Consider the following 22289-nt stretch of genomic DNA (forward strand, 5'->3'; position numbering starts at 1 on the left):
GTTGTATGTTCATGGTGTTGGACTGAAAACTAGGAGCTCCATGTTCAGACGTCCCTCATGTCACATTAATATACTACCATCGCAAGTAAATGTGATGAATAGTGAGAGCAGGCGGAGATGCCGCATAACCCTCTCACAGAAACGAAACAATAAATAATCGGGTGTGAACTATGTTATAACAAAGGAATTCAAGAGTCAAAACTTCCAAATCGGAACGCGAGAGTCAGAAGATGTGGTACTTGTGTAGAACAAATAGGAGGTACATACGTCTGGAGGTTCTTTCCTTACACCTCGCTGTTACCACGACACAGACGCAAATTTGAATACATAGAACAGACACGTCAATGATGGAACGGAATGTTAATAATTTAGTTAAAAAAAAAAAGAGAAATGGAGGCAGGAGGGAGATTTGCACACGGATCTTCCCTGTCGTAGTCCAACACCGTCACCACAAAACCATGACGCTGTGCGTATTTAAACACGCTCGATGTTGCACAGCTTTGGTGTAGACCTTTTAGAGTTTCAGTTTTTCTTCTTTTTTTACAATTCAATACGTAGTGTTGAATTTTTACCGGGCTATCCACTGCGCCATCTTACCACTCAGTCTGAGGAGGGGCGCGATGGGCATTTTCCCTTGTAAGACACCACAAACTGTCATCCTCTGCTGCGAAAGCGAAGCACTAATTATACCGGGTGATCAAAAATTATAAATTTGAAAACTTGATAAACCAGGGAATAATGTAGATAGAGAGGTAAAAATTGACACACATGCTTGGAATGACATGGGGTTTTATTAGAACCACCGCATATTGCTAAACGCGTGAAAGATCTCTTGCGCGCGTCGTTTGGTGATGGTCGTGTGCTCAGCCGTCACTTTCGTCATGCTTGGCCTCCCAGGTCCCCAGACCTCAGTCCGTGCGATTATTGGCTTTGGGGTCACCTGAAGCCGCAAGTGTTTCGTGATCGACCGACATCTCTAGGGATGCTGAAAGACAACACCCGACCCCAATACCTCACCATAATTGCGGACATGCTTTACAGTGCTGTTCACAACATTATTCCTCGACTACAGCTATTGCTGAGGAATGATGGTGGACATATTGAGCATTTTCTGTAAAGAACATCATCTTTGCTTTGACTTATTTTGTTACGCTAATTATTGCTATTCTGATCAGATGAAGCGAAATCTGTCGGACATTTTTTTAACTTTTGTATTTTTTTCGGTTGTAATAAAACCCCATCTCATTCCAAGCATGTGTGTTAATTTGTACCTCTCTAAACTACATTATCTCGTGATTTATTCAGTTTTCAAATTCATACTGACTTTTAGATCACCCGGTAGATTAACGTGTCTGCACGTAAATACTTTTCAAAACAACCAATAGGGTCAAACCAAAGTAAACTGACATAATTCCTGCAATGTCACTCAATCATTCATACAGCACGCTTAAAGAGAATAGCGTCAAATTGTCAGTAATTTGCACATGCAAGAAGTAGTTGAACAACTAATACACATGGAAGGAAACCCATAAAGCATTTATACCCTACCAGAAATTACAGCAGAAGCAAAAATATGGTTCAAATGGCTCTAGGCACTATGGGACTTAACATCTGAGATCATCAGTCCCCGAAACTTAGAACTACTTAAACCTAACTATCCTAAGGACATCACATACATCCATGCCCGAGGCAGGATTCGAACCTGTGACCGTAGAGATCGCGCTGTTCCAGACTTTAGCGCCTAGAACCGCTCGGCCACGGCCACTCCGGCCGGCTTTCTTCAGCATCCTTCACCTGCGTATTGTGAAATTACTTCCGTCTCTGGTAGAAGATAGCAAATTAACAAGAAGCGGCGAATTATTTCGTATTGATATTTACTTGATATTTACCCACGGGCCCACTCGTCAGGGATATTGTGTCATGAAGGGCCTGTAAAGTCTCAACTACGACAAGACAAGGCGCAAACTTGTGACTGATGTCTGACGCTAGTACATAACTGCTTACTGTCTCTGCAATAACCCATCTGGGCAGAGCAGACAATACGCGAGTCGTGCGGAAAGAGTTTAGCGTAGTGAACACATTTGATGAGATAACGCGTGACCAGACTATCGGCAGGGTATAGGTTGATCTGCAAGTTTAATGTAACACATAGCACTGCAATAAAAGCCGGCATTTGCCTATTTAGTTATATCTTCACAGCGTTCTTTATTTTCGTAGACTTAACGGCTGATACTGGACCTAGCAATAAAATTCAGCCGGCCGCTATGGTCGAGCGGTTCTATGCGCTTCAGTCCGGAACCGCGCTGCTGCTACGGTGGCAGGTTCGAATCCTGCCTTGGGCATGGATGTGTGTGATGTCCTTAGGTTAGTTAGGTTTAAGTAGTTCTAAGTTCTAGGGGACTGATGACCTCAGAAGTTAAGTCGCATAGTGCTCAGAGCCATTTGAACCATTTTTTAACTGCGGCCGGCACAGGAGAAGCAGCTAAGTTAGAGAACTATTGAGAAACGTGTGAAAGCAATAAACATCTTGTGCCAAAACTAGTCATTTCCCAATAGCTCTTCTAGCCTCTTTAACCACCGCTAGGGGTAAGTGCCCAAGTACAGAGAAAAATTAATCGACTTGTTATGCCGAGAGGCTGTATGCCCGGGCCCACCCTCCTCCCACCCCACCCGCAGCCAAAGGCCGCCGACGGCCCGGCGCCCCCACCTGCCACTTGCCCGCTGCCGCGGCGGAAAGTTGCGCGTCTTCTCGCAGGCCTCCCCCTCCAAGCCGTGGGGCGCCGCGTATAAAACCGCCGTCCTGCCAGACGCCACCGTAGTTGTCCGCAAGGCCCGGTCTGCAGAACCGGCCGACGCTCACCGCCGCCGCGACGCGCCGCCGACATGAAGCCGTCGACGCTGCTGGTCAGTGGCCCGTCTCGCGCGCACTATGCGTACCGCCTAGCACCACACGGCGCATTAAGAGGTCGCCTCTGCATGAATAAGTCTGTCTGTCTGTCCGTCTGTCTCTCTCTCTCTCTATCTCTCTGCAGTTTAACTATCCACATCCAGTCGACAATCATTGCATGACCAACAGAATTACGGCTTTACACCTCATCACTGCGTAGACCATTGGCAGAAGGAGACAGAGACACAGAACTCGGGTTGAGAAACGGAGAACGAAAACTGCCGTGTCCTTTTTAAAAGAACCATGTCGCCATGAGCCTAAAGTGATTTACGGAGACCAGGAACATCCTTAATAAGGGTGTCTGAGCTGTATTCCTCCAGAATGCGAGGTCACTGTAGGCTCAGTCAGAGATAATGTAGATGGCAGACTTCGGTTAATTGGTAGCACAGTGCGAAATCATAATCAGTCTACAAAAGAGATTGTTTACAAAACACGCCTGCGGCCCATCTCGGAGTATTGCTAAAGTGTGTTACGCCCTTACGAAATACGACTAACTGGGGATATCAAACCTACACAAAGAATGGTTGTACGATTTGATCAGGTTTGTTTGGGCTAAGGGGGAGCAGATAAACTGAGGAGTCTGAACTGGCGGACGCTTGAAGACAGGTGCAAACTATTCCGCGGCTGCTTGTTTACAAAGATTCAAGAACCTGTTTCAAGTGTTGAATCGCTGCGCGGGATTAGCCTAGCGGTCTAGGGCGCTGCAGTCATGGACTGTGCGGCTGATCCCGGCGGAGGTTCGAGTCCTCCCTCGGGCATGGGTGTTTATGTTTGTCCTTAGGATAATTTAGGTTAAGTAGTGTGTAAGCTTAGGGACTGATGATCTTAACAGTTAAGTCCCATAAGATTTCACACAAATTACAAAAAAAAGTGTTGAATCTAGTAATATACTACATAACCTAATGTATCGCTGCCGTAGGGATCGTGAACGATAGATTAGAATGAAAAGCTTATCCGAACTGTATACGCGTATGGAAACGGAAGAAGTCGTAATAACTGATGCAATAGAAATTATCCTCTTCCGTACCCTTCAGAGTGGTTTGCATAGATATAGATGTAGGTGTACCAATGCGCCTCGTTGGTCGGTAGGTAAATGGAGGAAAGGAAAGCACTTCACTTGGTTCAGAGTTTGACGTCCTGTCAGTGACGAGGTTGACAGAGACTACCTTGCAAACTTACCGCTGGCAGTTGAAGCATTCATGCCCTCCCAAAGGGGAGATCTCGAAATTCGCGGCAAATAATTTGAAGACAATCATGGAATAATAAATCAAAGTGCCTAGACCGACACTTACCTGTTTCTTTCGAAGACGAAACGAAAGAAGGAAGTTTACAGTGTGCTACACTGTCAACGTCTATAATTACAGGCGAAGACCGTATCAACTCAACATTTATGGAGATAGATACTGGTCTTGGCCTTCTGCGAAATATCTTGATATGCCGGCGAGGATTTAGAGAAAGGCTGATCAAACGCTAAATCAGCATTGCCGTAAGGCTATCGTGATTCCAGTCTTGCCGAACGCGGGTTCAGGTCCCAGTGTACTGTTCACAATGTTCGTTGTTGGACATCCAGTCAGAAATCTAAGCCATCACAGGTGTAGCAAGTTGTTCACATTGATCACGTTTTGGCGAATGGAAGAATCAGCTGTCACTCCCTTAAAGTTAGGTGGCCGACGACGGCTAGGGTAGAGAAATGGAATTCCTCGTAATCTAAATCGGGAAGACGGAGTGAAGATTCATGCCCGTTATTTTCAGATGTAAAATGGTATCACTGTCGTGCCTTTCGAGGATCCAGAAGCAGGAATATGTTAGTAACGATTTTTTCTTCCCTCCATCAGTCAGATTGGTACATATAGTCACGTGAATACGTTAGGTCATGAGAATTATACTCGCTTGTGACAGTCTATTAAATATGCACTTTATATAATAGTGAGAACAAAAAATGCATCTTTTAAATCTAACTTTGCAACTACGTAACAGTGGAAACAAAAAAAATCCATCTTTTAAATCTAACACCACTGCTCGGGTTTAAAGTGGTGATATTCGATGTCCTGTTACAGTCGTGACTCATATATCTAGATTTCACCGAGTGAAAAATGTTGCAGGAGTATCTGAGGTGATAATAGTAACGCGGGAAGATAATAAGCGAACAGTACATTATGTTCCTTGCACTTAACAGCTGTCCACGCTTTTGTCTGGCAGTCGATGGAGTGTATGTGTACTCACTATGTTTCAATGTGTGCCTTTAACGTTACGTAAGACAATTAGATATCTTTCGTCATAATATCGGCACAATTCTGTGAGAGTTGTTACGAAGGCTGTTCGCAAAATTCCAGCCTGACCTTATGTTGTTCACTATAATTAAACATATAGTAACAAGTGTATTTTAAATACAGGTGTGGTAGTTTTTATTAACAGTGACGAATTGAATACCGCTGCTCCAGTGTTTGAATCCTATTCCCACCGAATTCAAGTCTAATACATTTAACCATTGCAAAACTTCGCCCTTTCCTTCTTTCGCAAATGAATTTAATTGCCAGGTCCAGAATCTGCCCTTAAGTCTACAAAAATAAAGAAAGCTGTGAAGATATAAGTAAATAAGTAAATGCCGGTTTTTACTGCAATGCCTATTCAGCACGGTGACAATCAGATGAAGCAAACGTAGCAAGAAGTACATCATTCTGATGATTACTGTGGCAGTCGTTTGCATTTACATGTGAGGGAAATAGGACATATGTGCTAACGTTTATCTTACGCGTGCTTAGGTTGTTCACAGGGAGCTAAGGAAGACCCAGAGAGTGAGGAGAGTTGTCCTTTGTTTCAATGTTGCCAACGAGTAAAACGAGACAGCTTGGGGCGAGGGCAGGAGCTGAAAGAATGACGAGGCTTATAACTCGACCGTAACTGTATGGAAATTGAAATGTTAATCGACTATGAAGATCATAAACGGAATCGTTAGCACTGAATCAATTTACTTGCACACAAACCACGAGCAGACTGGCCGCCGTATTTATTAACCGGTCCTTAATTAGCGCAACAGATCGCAGTCGGCGTGCCCCGGCATTACGCTTACGTCACGCTGTCAGCGGGCCTGCTGCGCGATGGCGCTGCAGGAGGCTGGCGTATCTCTGCATCTCCCAGCGGAAGCCGAGTGCCTTAATGAGCGTACGACTCGGGCTGAACCCGGCCGCTAGGTACGGCGTGGCTCACGCTCGTTCTCACGGACGCCCCAGTTAGACAGCACGACAGCACGAAGACCACCGTATATTCTCAACTGAGGTTCAAAAAATGGTTCAAATGGCTCTGAGCACTATGGGACTTAATATCTGAGGAGGTCAGCAGTCCCGTAGAACTTAGAACTCCTTAAACCTAACTAACCTAAGGACATCACACACATCCATGCCCGAGGCAGGATTCGAACCTGCGACCGTAGCGGTCACGCGGCTCCAGACTGAAGGGCCTAGAACCGCTCGGCCACAGCGACCGGCTCAACTAAGGAAATTTCGTATGTATGCTTAGATGTACGTAGAAGACGAAGTAATGTTCTAGCGTTAGAGAGTCGCATGGACGTATTCAAAGTGCCTCACAAACCGAACTATTTATCGGATTCACAATAATGTGTATGAGTGCACCTGTACATACCCCGAAGGAAGCGAGTATTAATCGGTGACTTACGGGGCAGCCTCCTATTTCTAACTGGAGTCAGGCATAAAATAAATAAATAAGACAGAGTATAAGTAGCGGTAGAGACAGGTGGTACTATATCCGCTTTACGCTGGCAATTATTTAAAGTTTCCAGTGTCCACTTTTCTGTTTCCAATATATCGTACACATGTATAGAAGACAGTACAAAATGCAGAAACCTCTTCTCTGAGTCTGTTGCAGACATCTTTCTGTACTGGGAGCGTGGACTGTTATTTTGAAATGCAGTGAAACTTGCAGTTTACCAAAACTGTGTGTAAAGATTTAATTTGCATGTACACAGCACCAACAGCTATTGTAATGGCTGTGATAAAGAGAAAATTTCGATGTTACTTAAGTACATCGCAAACGATAATTCTCAATAGCTAGTTACGGTAGTCAAATATTTACATTGTCAGCGGTACTATGATGGATAGGGTGTATATAGGGTGTCCTAAAGAAGCACCGACAAGCTTTAGGGACAGTTTCCCTTGACAAAACCAAAGGAAGCGAGTCTAGTATATATGGGCACTAAAATGCAGAGTTTAACAGCTATGAGGACTTGTTCATCTTCGGCACTATGGAACAGATCTCTTCTATTGCAAGGACTTTGGTATCCATGTTTTGGGAGGATGTAGTACAGACTAAACCAAGAAGAAATTTCCAGTAAACATGGGGTCAATAGGCATTTTTTTCTTGTTTTGGTGTAAGTAACCTGTCCCTAAATTTCGTCTTTAGCAATTTCTAGAACCTAGAACCATTTTTCCGGGATTAATCAGCGAATATATCACAGCTACATATATGTCACATAATGGCTGTGATCGACAAGACTTGAGCTGTTCCAGGGAGTTAGTGGCAGATGATTTTCCTGCTCGTAATGCACCTGTAGACGAAGACGTCACGTATTCTACTTTATCCCGTTGTGTACAAATCCAAAGTTTTCCATACAGAATTGAGAATTTCGTTAATTTGGTATGTCAGTTTTCATCATGCTCCCTTACAATATCGCACCTGCTTTATCATCATACATATAACTATTATTTTGCAATTTTACTCTTACTTATTTGAATTATCACGATAGGTGCCGTTTTCGGACCCACAGGGATTTGTGTATGACATAAATGTTGTGCTATGTCTTTACTGGATGTACATACCCCACTATTAGCTGTCCAATGAGTTATTAACAAAATATAGAATATTTGGATGAAAACGGACGTAGGTGACTTTATGCAAAGTACGTTCCCTGATGGCATGTATAATACTGCATTGGCTGTTGATGATAGGTATCAGGTATACCAAGATATATGTCACAACTAAATGTGATATATACGTGTAAATAGTTATGTTGTCTCCAGCTCGTATTTAATGTAATGACATGAAGAGAAGAAGAGAGCGACAGTTGTGATCTGTGACCTAGGGACAATAGTAAACAGAACAGAACTGAAGTGACAGAGACTGATTCCGATCCGTATGGTACTCTAGATTGAGCACAAATATTTGGTAAATGTTCACTTATATTTAAAGTTAGGATATTGGAAATTATAGAAGCCTTCCTTATAGTGATATCAAAAAGGTCAGACAGCAAACACAGTGCCCAAGTCTTCTAGAAATCACTTACAATTTTGTCAGGCGACTGCGCAAGGCGATATAAGATTAAACGACAATTTGAGACAGGTTTATTAAAGTCAGTTTCCCAACTCTCATTGATCTAAAGTACTGTCAAAGCAACGCTGTTGATAGCCGTGAAAGATAAGTGCAGAAATGAGATAGCGTACACCTGAAATGAAGCTGATGGCCACTGCATTTTATAAGTCATCAGTCTTTCGACTGGTTTGATGCTGCCCTCCATATTTTCTTATATGCACAAACATTTCCATCTTGACATAACCATTGCACTCAGCGTGCTCTACAAGCTGTTTGGCACACCTAGTTTTAGTGTTCTGGATGACGTACCATACTATGTTACTTCTTCTGGTACGTGTCTTCTGTATTCTGCCCTCATGTATTCTATTTAGTACTTCTTCATTTACTACTTTCCGCCCCTGTCAGTGGTCAACGCGACGGAATGTCATACCTAAAGGCCCGGGTTCGATTCCCGGCTAGGTCGGAGATCGCTCAGGGACTGGGTGTTGTGTTGTCCTTATCATCATCATTTCTTCCCCATCCACACGCAAGCCCCGACGTGGCGTCGACTCGAAAGACTTGCACCAGGCGAACGGTCTACCCGACGGGAGGCCCTAGCCACACGGCATTTACATTTACTACTACGTCTGCCTACTTATATTTCCGATGGTCCAAGTTTCTCTTCCATATAACGCTGTTCTCCGGTCACACACTTTCGAGAATCAATCCCTTTGCAATAACAGAGCTCAAATTGCCGAATACAGCTCCTGGCTACTTACTCAGAGACGGACAGCATTTCGAAAGCGCGACAGGTGCCAGACGGCAATGTTTAAAATGTGCGATCGTCATGCGGCGGAGAAATCAAACAGCCTCCACTCTTGCGGCAAGGACAAGGGTCGCACGCCACGCGTGAGAGCTGCAGGCGCTCGTCTGGAGGACGTCTGCTTTCTCCGAAGGACGCGGGGTCAGAGCCAGCAGAGGTGCCCGCTGCTGCCGATGGGCACGCGTAAGCAGCTGCGTCCCGATAACTAAGAGATGTTAACTACCCGCAGGCGGCTGTAAGGAAAACAGTGTGACTAAGCGATAGCGATGACGTTCATAACGCTCAGACCTTGGCCGTGACACTCATTCCACGATCGACGACCTTTTCTCCAGCTGTTTATGGTTTCACGTTCATTACTGAAGATATTCTAAGGTTCAAAGGGCTCTAAGCACTATGGAACTTAACATCTGAGGTCATCAGTCCACTAGACTTACAACTACATAAACCTAACTACATCTACATTTACATACATACTCCGCAATCCACCATACGGTGCGTGGCGGAGGGTACCTCGTACCACAACTAGCATCTTCTCTCCCTCTTCCACTCCCAAACAGAACGAGGGAACAATGACAGCCTTTATGCCTCCGTACGAGCCCTAATCTCTCTTACCTTATCTTTGTGGTCTTTCCGCGAAATGTAAGTTGGCGACAGTAAAATTGTACTGCAGTCAGCCTCAAATGCTGGATCTCCAAATTTCCTCAGTAGCGGTTCAGGAAAAGTACGCTTCCTTTCCTCTAGAGACCCCACCCGAGTTCCTGAAGCATTTCCGTAAGACTCGCGTGATGATCAAACCTACCAGTAACAAATCTAGCAGTCCACCTCTGAATTGCTTCTATGTTCTCCCTCAATCAACTGACCTAAGGACATCACACACATCCATGCCTGAGGCAGGTTTCGAACCTGCGACGGTAGCAGCAGCGCGGTTCCGGACTGAAGCGCCTGAACCGCTCGGCCACAGCGGCCGGCGATATTATAAGGAGTAAGAACAATGCATAAATCTTTCTGCTACATGACGGTTAGTATTAATATTTCCTTCGAGTGTTTCTATAACCTCCTGTACATATACGTCCTGTACATATACATGTACATATACACATACGTACATATACAGAAGGTGGTAGTATCAGGGTACGAAATGGCAATGCATTGCCGAAGCTTCATTGGTAGTCAGGTGGTTCGCGAGGTTCCAACTTGTTTACGGCCGGACGACGGGAATTAACGGACACTGAACGCGGAATTGTCGTTGGAGCTAGACGCATGGGACATTCCATTTCGGAAATCGTTAGGGAGTTCAGTATTTCGAGATCCACAGGGTCTAGGGTGTACCGAGAATACCAAATTTCAGGGATTACCTCTCACCACTGACTATGAAGTGGCCGAAGGTCTTTACTTAACGATCGAGAGTAGCAGCGTTTGCGTAGAGTTGTCAGCGCTAACAGACAAGCAGCACTACGTAAAATAACCAAACAAATCAATGTGCGACGTACGACAAACGTATCCGTTAGAACAGTGCGGTGAAATTTGGCGTTAATAGGCGATGCGAGTGCCTCTCCTTGGGTCGGTTGTACCATAGACGACTAGAAAACCGTGGCCTGGTAAGTTGGTATATGATAACGATAGGACCTGAGTGTGGCTCAGACACCATGAAGCCATGGACCCAAGCCACTTCGCAAGTTGGTGGTGCCTCCAAATGGTGTGGACTGTGTTTACATACAATGAACTGGGTCCTCTGGTATAAACTAAACCGACCATTGACTGGAAACGGTTCTTTTCGGCTACTTGTAGACCATCTGCAGCTGTTGATTAACTTCACATTACTATACAACGATGGACTCTTTTTATGGATGGGTATCCACCGTGTCAGAACATTCTCGCGAATTGGAGCGAATGGCCTGGCTAACCAGATAGCATGACAAGAATGTCATCTGACATTAGGAGGATATAATCCAGAGGTCAGTTCGTGCAGAAAATCCTACACCGGCAACAGTTTCACAATTATGGACTGCTATAAAGGCAGCAAGGGTTAATATTTCTGCAGGGGACTTCCGAGTTGTTGAGTCCATGCCTCGTGGAGTGATTGCCCTATGCCGGGCAAAAGGAGGTCCGACACATATTCTGTGGCTTTCGTCACCTCATTGTATAAAGAATATGCAAGAGACCTTATTGCTATTCTAGCCGCAGGTTTTCGTTGGGCTCTGAAACAACGAAGTTTTCCAAGTGACTGGGAAAAAAGGATACTCGTCATATCCATTTTTAACAAGGGTCGTCGGACAGGTAACTCTTTTGCAGACGGACAGTCTTGTTTGTAAGAATAAACATGGACTCGGCTAGCTCTAAACTTATGAATGTAAGCTCACTCTGTGCTACCAAGAGATTCCAAAGAAACTAGCCAGTGGCGCCGGACAACCTTTGTGAGTGTACAACTGGTTCCTTACCAGACAAAAGCAGAACATCGCTCCCGACGGGGTGTACTGGTCTGACTCGAATGTAACTGTAGGTCTAACATTTGGGATTGTTACAGGGCCATATCTGCTGCGTGAGGCTATTCGTGTAACGTCAGAACAGTCAAGCAAATTGCAGGAAACCTTGTAGAGAATCTATGCTTTCCTTGTGACTTGGCAGTCGAGCCTGAACGATAGACAACGCATTGCGCATGAATGGGCGGAAAGGCCAATTACTTTTCGATTGTATGGTTGACGATCGGCCACTGGGAGCACTGTCAACATCTGGTGGTCTAGTGGTTACCGTGCCTCGAGATCGCGCGGCCACGGTTTCGATTCCTTGCCGGGTGGCATTTTCTCTGTTTGGTAGTGAGTGTATATGCTATCCTCATCTTTCATCTTATCTTCGACAGACGTACACGTCACCATGGTGGCGTCAAATACAAATAGAAAGACCTGCTCCAGGCGGCCACACAACCTCAGGTTCTCCCGGCCAAATAAGCGATGCGATCATTTCGTTTTACCAGCACCAGAAACTGTCGAAAAAATATCTACGCGTATGATTATGTGTGCTGATCAATTTCAGATGAGACGACCGCACAAAATTAGTTGTAGAACAGTCAGCTGCAGACTGAAATTCACTGAAAAAATCGCCAGGAAAAGCAATTTAGAAGCTTCTCGTTCAACCTGTTCACTGGTATTGCTCGTCAGTTTGGAAACACTGCCAGGTAGCAGTAATAGACGAGAGAGAGGCGGTCGAAAGAAGAGATTGTGTTTACTCTCCGGTTCGTTTAGCAAGCGCAAGAGCGTCACCGATGTTCGTCCACTTCCGTGCCAAGCGTTAAAAGAGAGGTGTTGTGCGTCGCAGAGTACTATTATAATTGAGAGAATACGCCTTCCACCAACATACATCACCATCTCCAACAGTTCTGTTACTACCGCCATGGTCTTAGCTTATGCAGATATATTTAACTTCTCGGAAAGTTCGATGAACATTAAACGGATATATTAATGGGTAACTGCTGTCTTCTTAGCTACGATCGAGATGCGCAGGCCGTCTATGTGGTGTTTGTACCTATTAGTAATTAAGATCACGCCGATTTAACTAGGACGCAATCGTGAGTTGTATCTCTACACAGTGTTTCTAGAACTACCGGAAAGTTGACTGTCTTTCTGTTTGATAGTAAACCTGAACAATATGTAAAAGAAAAACAGAGCGAACAATAAGACTGGAAAATCAAGAACAAAGTGCTCGGATTAAAAAGGGAGTAGGACAGTGATGTAGTCTCCTGTTTCCACTGCTCAATCTGTACATCGAAGAAGCAGTGACAGAAATAAAAGAAATATTCGAGAGTAAGGATTAAATTTCAGGATGAAAGGATGTCAATAATAATATTCATGATTGTATTTGCTATCCTCAGTGAGAGTGAAGAATAATTACAGGAGGTGTCGGATGGAATGAAGAGTCTAATAAGTAAAAAATATTGATTGACGGTAACCCAAAGAAAAACGAAAGTAATGAGGAGTAGCTGAATTGAGATTAGTGATAAACTTGACGGCAAAACTGGAGACAAGGAGGTAGATAAAGTTAAGGAATTATGCTTCCTTTGAAGAAAAATAGCCCATGACGGACAAAGCAAGGAAGACATAAAAAGCAGATTAACAGAGGCAAAGAAGGCATTTATGCCCAAGAAAAGTCTGCCAGGATGAAAATCGGCCTTAATTCGAGGAAAGAAATTTCTGAGAATGTACGTTGGAGCACAGCATCGTATGGTAGTGAATCAATGACTGAATGAAAACCAGAAAAAGGGAAACGAAGCGTTTGAGATGTGAAACAATAGACAGATACTGAAAATTAGATGGACTGATAAAGTACGGAACGAGGAGGTCCTCCTTAGAATCGACGAAGGAAGAAACTTATGGAACACATTGGCAAGAATAAGTGACAGGACGATAGGACATGTGTTAAGACATCAGGGAATAGCTTCCACGGTTGTAATAGGAGCCATAGAGCGTTAAAAACTGTAGAGGTGACAGAGATTCAACTACAACCAACAAATAATTTGAGGGCGCAGGGTGCAAGTGCTGCTCCAAGACGAAGAGGTTCACACAGGAGCGGAATTCGTGGCGGTTGTCACAGAAGCAGAAGACTGATGACGCGAAAGCAATAATAAAGAAAGAGGCTAAAAAAAATAAAGAAACAAATAAAAACTACACATGCATAAGATTGGTTTAAGAACTGAGACAGACGTAACCTATGGAGGTCAATTTGGTTTACCACATTACAGGCAAGCACTGCGTCACGAACCAGGAAAATGATGTGGACGGGATTGATATTTTGGTCACACGGTTAGTAAAAGTTGCGCACTAGAGAATTCTGAGCACGAAGACTCTCGGTGGAGCTACAGCAGTACGTAACATATTCTTCGTGATCAATGCACTTCCTATGAGTCAGGCAAATTCATGTTCAGACATATTCCTTGGGAAATCGAATTCACTCAGTTATATGCTTTGTTACGCTGTTACGCACGGATGAGACGAGATTTTACACCTGTCGGCTTCTGAGCTTTCTCCGAGTTGAAATATGAAACCTATCTTCTTAGCAGCCCTGCAGACATCTCGTTTAGCTGATAGTTAGGAAATAGTCGCGTGTTAAACCTTCACCTCACTTTACGAAATCGCGTGAAATTTAACATGTGGTGTCAGTCTCTGATCTACATTGTGCTGAATGTTGTTACTGTACAGGTAAAAGGAGAGCTAAGTATCGTTGTTTCCTAAATTACACCTAAGTTTTATAAAATTAAAGAAAAGAAAAAAAACATTTTTAACTAAGGTGCATCACTTGTAATAATGGTGAGTTGCATTAGCCCAATCTATAACATCTGCTTCTATTTGTGCTAAATACATCATAATATACCAATTTCTTTATTCGCTCTAGAGCGAAGACTCTTTCATGTATGGTGAATGTTTTTTCCTTCTCTTGCGTTATTGTCTGACGTTTATTTCCAGCATGTATGCGTCCCTATGGCAACAGCATTTATAAACCTATACTTCGTGCTTCCGCTGAAAAATGTTGAAATGTATTTGTGTCTTTCTTTCATTATTTACTTCTTTCATTTTTCTTTCTTTCTGTTTTTCTTTCACTATTTGTCGCTTTCAACTGCTCTGATCCTAAATGCGTTTCTTTATGTCATGCATGAGTGATAGCTGCAGTGTTTCCTCGTATATGCAAATATTTGTTGACTCCTACTGCTTCCCCTCCCTCCGGTGTTTTATATCGACTACATTTCAACGTTTGGATGTTTGTCCTATCAACCTACCATTCCTTCACAAACACTGATTTCTTCGACTATTGCAGCAAACCAAATCTAATTCTTCAGTTCATGTAACTTACTTCCTATATCTTAATTTTCAGCGCAGCTAATGGCACTTTTTTTTAGGAAATAGCCCACTATCAGAATGAATGTTTCATAATGTACTACTGTGTACACCGTCATCATTCAGCTACAATTGTACACAGAACCTAAATGCGAAAACATAATAACTGGTAAGACAGCCTGGATTCAAATCCTGTTGTGAGAGAGACCTTTAATATGATGACTAAATTCTAATGTTCTTCTCTCTTAAGCCGATACATTGAAATCATTACCAGCTTCATTTCCACACCATGAATTGTGAACTGTAATTTAATAATTACTTACAATTAGAGAAGAACACAGCAAACAGTCGCGTATCAATCTGTATTTTATTACAGATGTAGCTATAGTATAAACACCATCATTGGTATTACAGATGTAGCTATAGTATAAACACCATCAGTGCATTTAGTAGCGTGTCATATAGACACAGACAGCTTCTACATACAAACGCTCTGATGATGCATACACTTTACCTAAAATATAGCTAGATGTGATATAAAATACGAATTGATGGATGAGCGAGTGTTTACTATGTTCATCCCTGCTTAGAAGCATATGACAGTCGCAGGGTACAACGATTCTGAATGGAATTCAATCTGATAATGTTATTTAGTTTTCAAGCATTTACTTTTGGAATCCGGTTATTTTCACCAACCCACCAACTAATTTCCCTTCCTATTCCTTCTGGCGCCAATGACGCAGCTCAGACGTGGCTCAGGAGAAATCCTTTTGCGTAATTTGGTTCTGGTGTTTGCTTACTGGACGACGCCTGTATTCCTGGAAGAGAATGGCGGCAGAGGTGAAAGCTGCGCCAAGAACGCACAACTGCGAACGTGCGAATGATTCTTACGTGTCACGCGTAAGAGGTGCGAACGTGGCGGCAGCATCTTTGTTGTGTCCAGCGGCGCCAAGGCAATAAATCTAAGCGAAGCAAACATAGCAACAGCAGCAGCGGCAGCCAAAAGTTGGCGAGCAAACAGTTTACTGACGCGCCGGTCGGCGTTTTTTTCTTCTTTTCTTTACAGGTGCTGTTCGCCTCGCTGTCCGTAGCTCTTCTCGCTGCACCGGTCTCCGCCAACCCCGTCCACAGTCGCGAGAAGAGGGGGTAAGCTGCTATCAACCTTCAGTTCATGCCTGATAAATATTAAAAATGAAATTGTCACTCGCGAATACTTCAGTTACCAAAAGATGTCTCCTCAGTCAGTCACTATAGTCTAATATACACTCCTGGAAATTGAAATAAGAACACCGTGAGTTCATTGTCCCAGGAAGGGGAAACTTTATTGACACATTCCTGGGGTCAGATACATCACATGATCACACTGACAGAACCACAGGCACATAGACACAGGCAACAGAGCATGCACAATGTCGGCACTAGTACAGTGTATATCCACCTTTCGCAGCAATGCAGGCTGCTATTCTCCCAAGGAGACGATCGTAGAGATGCTGGATGTAGTCCTGTGGAACGGCTTGCCATGCCATTTCCACCTGGCGCCTCAGTTGGACCAGCGTTCGTGCTGGACGTGCAGACCGCGTGAGACGACGCTTCATCCAGTCCCAAACATGCTCAATGGGGGACAGATCCGGAGATCTTGCTGGCCAGGGTAGTTGACTTACACCTTCTAGAGCACGTTGGGTGGCACGGGATACATGCGGACGTGCATTGTCCTGTTGAAACAGCAAGTTCCCTTGCCGGTCTAGGAATGGTAGAACGATGGGTTCGATGACGGTTAGGATGTACCGTGCACTATTCAGTGTCCCCTCGACGATCACCAGTGGTGTACGGCCAGTGTAGGAGATCGCTCCCCACACCATGATGCCGGGTGTTGGCCCTGTGTGCCTCGGTCGTATGCAGTCCTCATTGTGGCGCTCACCTGCACGGCGCCAAACACGCATACGACCATCATTGGCACCAAGGCAGAAGCGACTCTCATCGCTGAAGACGACACGTCTCCATTCGTCCCTCCGTTCACGCCTGTCGCGACACCACTGGAGGCGGGCTGCACGATGTTGGGGCGTGAGCGGAAGACGGCCTAACGGTGTGCGGGACCGTAGCCCAGCTTCATGGAGACGGTTGCGAATGGTCCTCGCCGATATCCCAGGAGCAACAGTGTCCCTAATTTGCTGGGAAGTGGCGGTGCGGTCCCCTACGGCACTGCGTAGGATCCTACGGTCTTGGCGTGCATCCGTGCGTCGCTGCGGTCCGGTCCCAGGTCGACGGGCACGTGCACCTTCCGCCGACCACTGGCGACAACATCGATGTACTGTGGAGACCTCACGCCCCACGTGTTGAGCAATTCGACGGTACGTCCACCCGGCCTCCCGCATGCCCACTATACGCCCTCGCTCAAAGTCCGTCAACTGCACATACGGTTCACGTCCACGCTGTCGTGGCATGCTACCAGTGTTAAAGACTGCGATGGAGCTCCGTATGCCACGGCAAACTGGCTGACACTGACGGCGGCGGTGCACAAATGCTGCGCAGCTAGCGCCATTCGACGGCCAACACCGCGGTTCCTGGTGTGTCCGCTGTGCCGTGCGTGTGATCATTGCTTGTACAGCCCTCTCGCAGTGTCCGGAGCAAGTATGGTGGGTCTGACACACCGGTGTCAATGTGTTCTTTTTTCCATTTCCAGGAGTGTAAATTAGTTGGTGTCTGACGTGCGTTGTCCAAAGTGACGTCGGTGTCGTGTCCAAAGTGACGTCGCTGTCGTGACGTACATTGTCTGCAGACAGCCACCACTGTGCTCGCCGCGGCGATAGAAAATCACTCTGCAAAGTTCACCCTCCGCAGCTAAGGTCTACATCTATATCTACATACATACTCCGCAATCCACCATACGGTGCGTGGCGAAGGGTACCTCGTACCACAACTAGCATCTTCTCTCCCTGTTCCACTCCCAAACAGAACGAGGGAGAAATGACTGCATATATGCCTCTGTACGAGCCCTAATCTCTCTTATCTTATCTTTGTGGTCTTTCCGCGAAATGTAAGTTGGCGGCAGTAAAACTGTACTGCAGTCAGCCTCAAATGCTGGTTCTCTAAATTTCCCTCAGTAGCGATTCACGAAAAGAACTCCTCCTTTCCTCCAGAGACTCCCACCCGAGTTCCTGAAGCATTTCCGTAACACTCGCGTGCTGATCAAACCTACCAGTAACAAATCTAGCAGCCCGCCTCTGAAACGCTCGAGCAGTACTCAAGAATGGGTCGTATTAGTGTTTTATAAGCGGTCTCCTTTTCAGATGAACCACATCTTCCCAAAATTCTAGCAATGAGCCGAAGACGACTATCCGCCTTCCCCACAACTGCCATTACATGCTTGTCTCACTTCATATCGCTCTGCAATGTTTAATCGACGTGACTGTGTCAAGCGCTAACGTAGACACGTGTGGTGGCGCTCGAAATAGATGTGCACCGATTCGAATACACAGGGTGGACAGAATTTTCACTGCCAGTATTTTGCCCACAATGGGAGGAGGGATGGTGCCGTAAAGTTGCCCGTCAGCAGTTTTATATCCCGTTGTTCCGCATCAAGTTTCGAATCTCTCATGAAATGAGTACATATGACACTGTTGACGGTGATCTGTTTGTCGGATGGGAAGTTTAAGCTCGCTGGTTCCCCTTGGTGCTATTCGGGAGGAGTATGCTAAGTGCCGGCACCGGGTTTCGCCCTCTCACCTCTCTCATCACTAATCTTCTGCACAAACATAACAAGACACTATGCACGTATCCATGACACTAACGCACACTCACTGCATAAATCTCAGTTACCCGCAAGGAATGGGACCAACATGCGCGTGGGAGTAACACTCTTTCCGACAGGCGGCGGAATCCACCCCACAGGATATCCAAGTTGGCAATGCCACACGACACTAGCATTTTCCACTACAAATATCATGTGAAAATTAAAAAAAATAGTTGTTTATGTCTATTAGGACCTGTTATGAACTCACTGATACACTTTCAGTTTTTCTTTGATTACAAAATACCGCACTCGATAATGGATCCATGCAAAGTTGCGTGTCACATTATGTTTGTTATATACAAGATTCGGAAGACAGTACTTTTTGCAGTTATAACATTTTAAATTGCAAGATGTATGACGCTGTAAATCTCTATCTCAAACAAAGATCATGTAAAAAAGTTTGAAATCCACTAACGACATAGATCTCTGTAGTGTGTATTCAACGTCTCTCGAACGACTAATTTTACTGCACATCGTAATGCATGTGAAACTAAACGCTACACAGATCTATTTCTGCAACGGCACACTGAGACGTTGTGGAGCCAATACTTTGCGCAGCCGAAGTGCTGGTACAGTGAGAGCCGGCAGTTCCAAATTCTCGTTGGTATAGGAGCAATCTGCAAGCTGCAGAACTATAATTCCTGTCACCATAATACCTCGCACAACGCTCTTAGGATCATTTAGAACATGAGCTGTATCTCCAGCGCCTGAACATCAATAGCATTCACATTTACAGCAATACAAGCGCTTGTTCTCAAGAGAAGACAGAGAAGAAAATGAATCATAATTTACCGCTGTAGCCAAACTATTGTCAAATTTCCAGCAACTAGGCTCCAATGTACGGAATCTGCATCACATCTGTAACAACGTCTAAATTCTAGCACTTTACGTAAGTGGTAAAAAGGTTTACGATATGAGGCACAAGTCCTCTATATTACAAGTGCAACCGTAGCACCTGGAGTGCGACGTACGGCAGACGTTAAAACATTCACACCGGATCCGAAGGATATAGTTATACAGTTGTGAATCGGGAAGAAAGTTTCAACCATTTAATTTTACTGCAGGTTCTCGATTTCAAGGTAGTAGCACGTACTGGGGTTACATATCAAGGCACGATATGGTAAATTTGGGACAATAACTTTTGCAACTATAATGGACGACTTCGTTCGTTTACATCGTAATGTGTCGCTCACCAAAGAAATATACCGTTCCTATATTTCACTACGGAAGCAATGTTACAACTCTGCGTCATTCATTCCTAGACTTACGAAGGTTACTAGTCTTTGTAGCTGCCCTGATATACTTCGCGCGTTCCCTAACTACTGTACAACTGTGACAGGTGTCCATTGTTGATATAGTGGAAGTGTCAACAATACTTCACAGTAGCTCTACCAAAGCAAAAATTTTGAAGATTGCTGTCAAAGCTCAGTTTATTTTCTAAACATCTTGAGGCTTGAACTGCGTTTAATATTTAACAGGGTTTGCATATATAGTAATATGGTGAGTAAGGTCTAACCTCACCATCTTCACTTTTAACTACTTTATTGACTTCGATTTTTACAATCATAAAGACATCAACAATATTTGAAAAATATATTGTTTATTCACAAATTTACGTGGCGATTCTGACACGACGTATTTGGCAACACTGGCTAGGTTTATAGTATCTCGAAGAAAATTGTGAACATACAAATGTCATAAACCAGCCTTCGTGGCCGAAGTCGCTAACGCTCGTTTGTGAGATGGCAATTGAACTGGAGGTACGCCGGTTCAATTTCCACTGCCACTATTTGGCCGGCAAGGGAAAGAGAAATGGTGGCTTAAAGCTCCTGATTACAAGGCTTTGTTTCAAAGTCCCCAGTTTAATATCAGACCTCTCCGTAATGTCTCATGAAGTGAGGGCATGTGACATTGCTGATCCGTCCATCGGATGGGGACGATAAACTTGGCGACCCCTTTGGCGCTATTTGCGAGGAGTAGGACACGTGGCGGCACCGCGTTTCACCCTCTCTCTTCTTCTTCAACATCATCACGCAACACAACTCTACACAGAGGCACAAAATACATATATGTAGTATTACAATGAAACAAGGTGTAAATAAACAAAAAAAACATTTTGTAAACGCAGAAAGCTAGTAACTATATAAAATTATAAAATGGTTGTTTTTCTCCTTGTCCAGGATCGAGTATGGCCCTCCAGTGCACCATGAAGAGCATCACGACCACCATCAGCCAGAGGGCATCTGGAAGAAGAAACTCGTCTGGAAAGAAGAATGGGTGAAAGTGTGGAAGACAGTCAGTAAACAGGTGTGGAAACCAGCGTGGAAGAAAATCCAGGTTCCTGTCTGGAAAGAAATACAGGTGCCTGTATGGAAGGAGATTCAAGTTCCCGACTGGAAGAAAATCCAGAAGCCGATATGGAAAGAGATTCAGGTGCCAATATGGAAAGAAATTCAAATTCCAGACTGGAAAAAGATAAACGTTCCAGTGTGGAAAGAAATACAGGTGCCTGTATGGAAGGAAATCCAAGTCCCAGACTGGAAGCAAATCTGGGTACCAGAACTGGTAAAAATATGGGTACCAGGAGAGAAATCTCACGGGAAAGACCAACATGGCTGGGAGTACACGTCCCACGGCTTGTGGAAGAAGAAACTCATTTGGAAGCCGATCTGGAAGAAAATCTGGCGCACGGACAAGAAGCTGATCTGGGTGCCCGAGAAGAAGCTGGAGTGGAAGATCGAGTACAAGCAGATCTGGCGTACCGAGAAGAAGCAGATCTGGGTGCCGGAGAAGAAGCTCATCTGGAAGGAGGAGCTCGTCCAGATCTGGAGGCCCGACAAGAAGCTCGTCTGGGTGCCCGACAAGAAGCTGGTCTGGAAGGACGAGTGGAAGCAGATCCAGGTGCCCGCATGGAAGCAGATCCAGGTTCCGGCGTGGAAGAAGGTGTGGAAGCCCGTCTGGCAGAAGGTGTGGGTGCCGATCCACCACGAGGAGCACCACGGCTGGGACTGACGCTGAGCTGAGCCGAGCCGAGCCGAGCCGAGTAGAGCCGAATCCACCCGGCCGCCGGGGCAGACAGCGGCCGCGAGCTGTGGCCCCAAGCCACGAGTACAAATCCAGTAGACGCCGCGTTGCCGTCACGGCGCCAGCTGTTGCTACTTTTTGTAACATACCCGCTTTGTTATTTGTTGTATCTAGTATGTTTTGTACAGTTCTTTTTGTATTATACTCCCTTTTTTATACTTTACAAGACGGCTTATTATTCTGTACGCGATGAAAGACCTCGAATGAAGGCTTCATGCTTATGTTGTCATGCTTTATACGCCGAGTACCACGGCCAAGAAAACTTCGCTAGTATCAAACATCATTTTTTGGTAGTGGATCATGGACTGTGGGAAAATCGCAACAGAAGACAATCTGAGATTTGAGCAGTGCTGCAACAGATGAATGTCGAAAATTAAGTGGACTGATAAGGTAAGGAATGGACTGGTAAGGAGGAAGAAATGAGGTTTCTCGCATAACCGGCGAGGAAAGGAAGATATGGAAAACACTGACAAGAAGAAGCCACAGTATGATAGGACGTCCGTTAAGAAGTCAGGGAATAAC

General features: G+C 44.8%; 1 protein-coding gene across 1 annotated transcript; it reads left to right on the top strand.

The window, feature by feature from the left end:
• The first annotated feature begins 2829 nt into the window (after positions 1 to 2829).
• LOC126481141 (uncharacterized) lies at positions 2830 to 21907 on the top strand. Its single transcript, XM_050104695.1, has 3 exons — positions 2830 to 2904; positions 15960 to 16039; positions 20864 to 21907. Exons 1-3 carry the CDS (start codon positions 2884 to 2886, stop codon positions 21693 to 21695), a joined length of 933 nt encoding a protein of 310 aa, XP_049960652.1. The 5' UTR covers positions 2830 to 2883; the 3' UTR covers positions 21696 to 21907.
• The last annotated feature ends 382 nt before the right edge of the window (positions 21908 to 22289 follow it).

The sequence above is a fragment of the Schistocerca serialis genome, chromosome 5 (assembly GCF_023864345.2).
Source record: "Schistocerca serialis cubense isolate TAMUIC-IGC-003099 chromosome 5, iqSchSeri2.2, whole genome shotgun sequence".
NCBI lineage: Eukaryota > Metazoa > Arthropoda > Insecta > Orthoptera > Acrididae > Schistocerca > Schistocerca serialis.

Coding starts and splice junctions, on each gene's coding strand:
- LOC126481141 (XM_050104695.1), top strand. CDS start 2,884: ATGAAGCCGTCGACGCTGCTG. Junction 2,905..15,959: donor TGAAGCCGTCGACGCTGCTG/GTCAGTGGCCCG, acceptor TTTTCTTTACAG/GTGCTGTTCGCCTCGCTGTC. Junction 16,040..20,863: donor CACAGTCGCGAGAAGAGGGG/GTAAGCTGCTAT, acceptor CTCCTTGTCCAG/GATCGAGTATGGCCCTCCAG.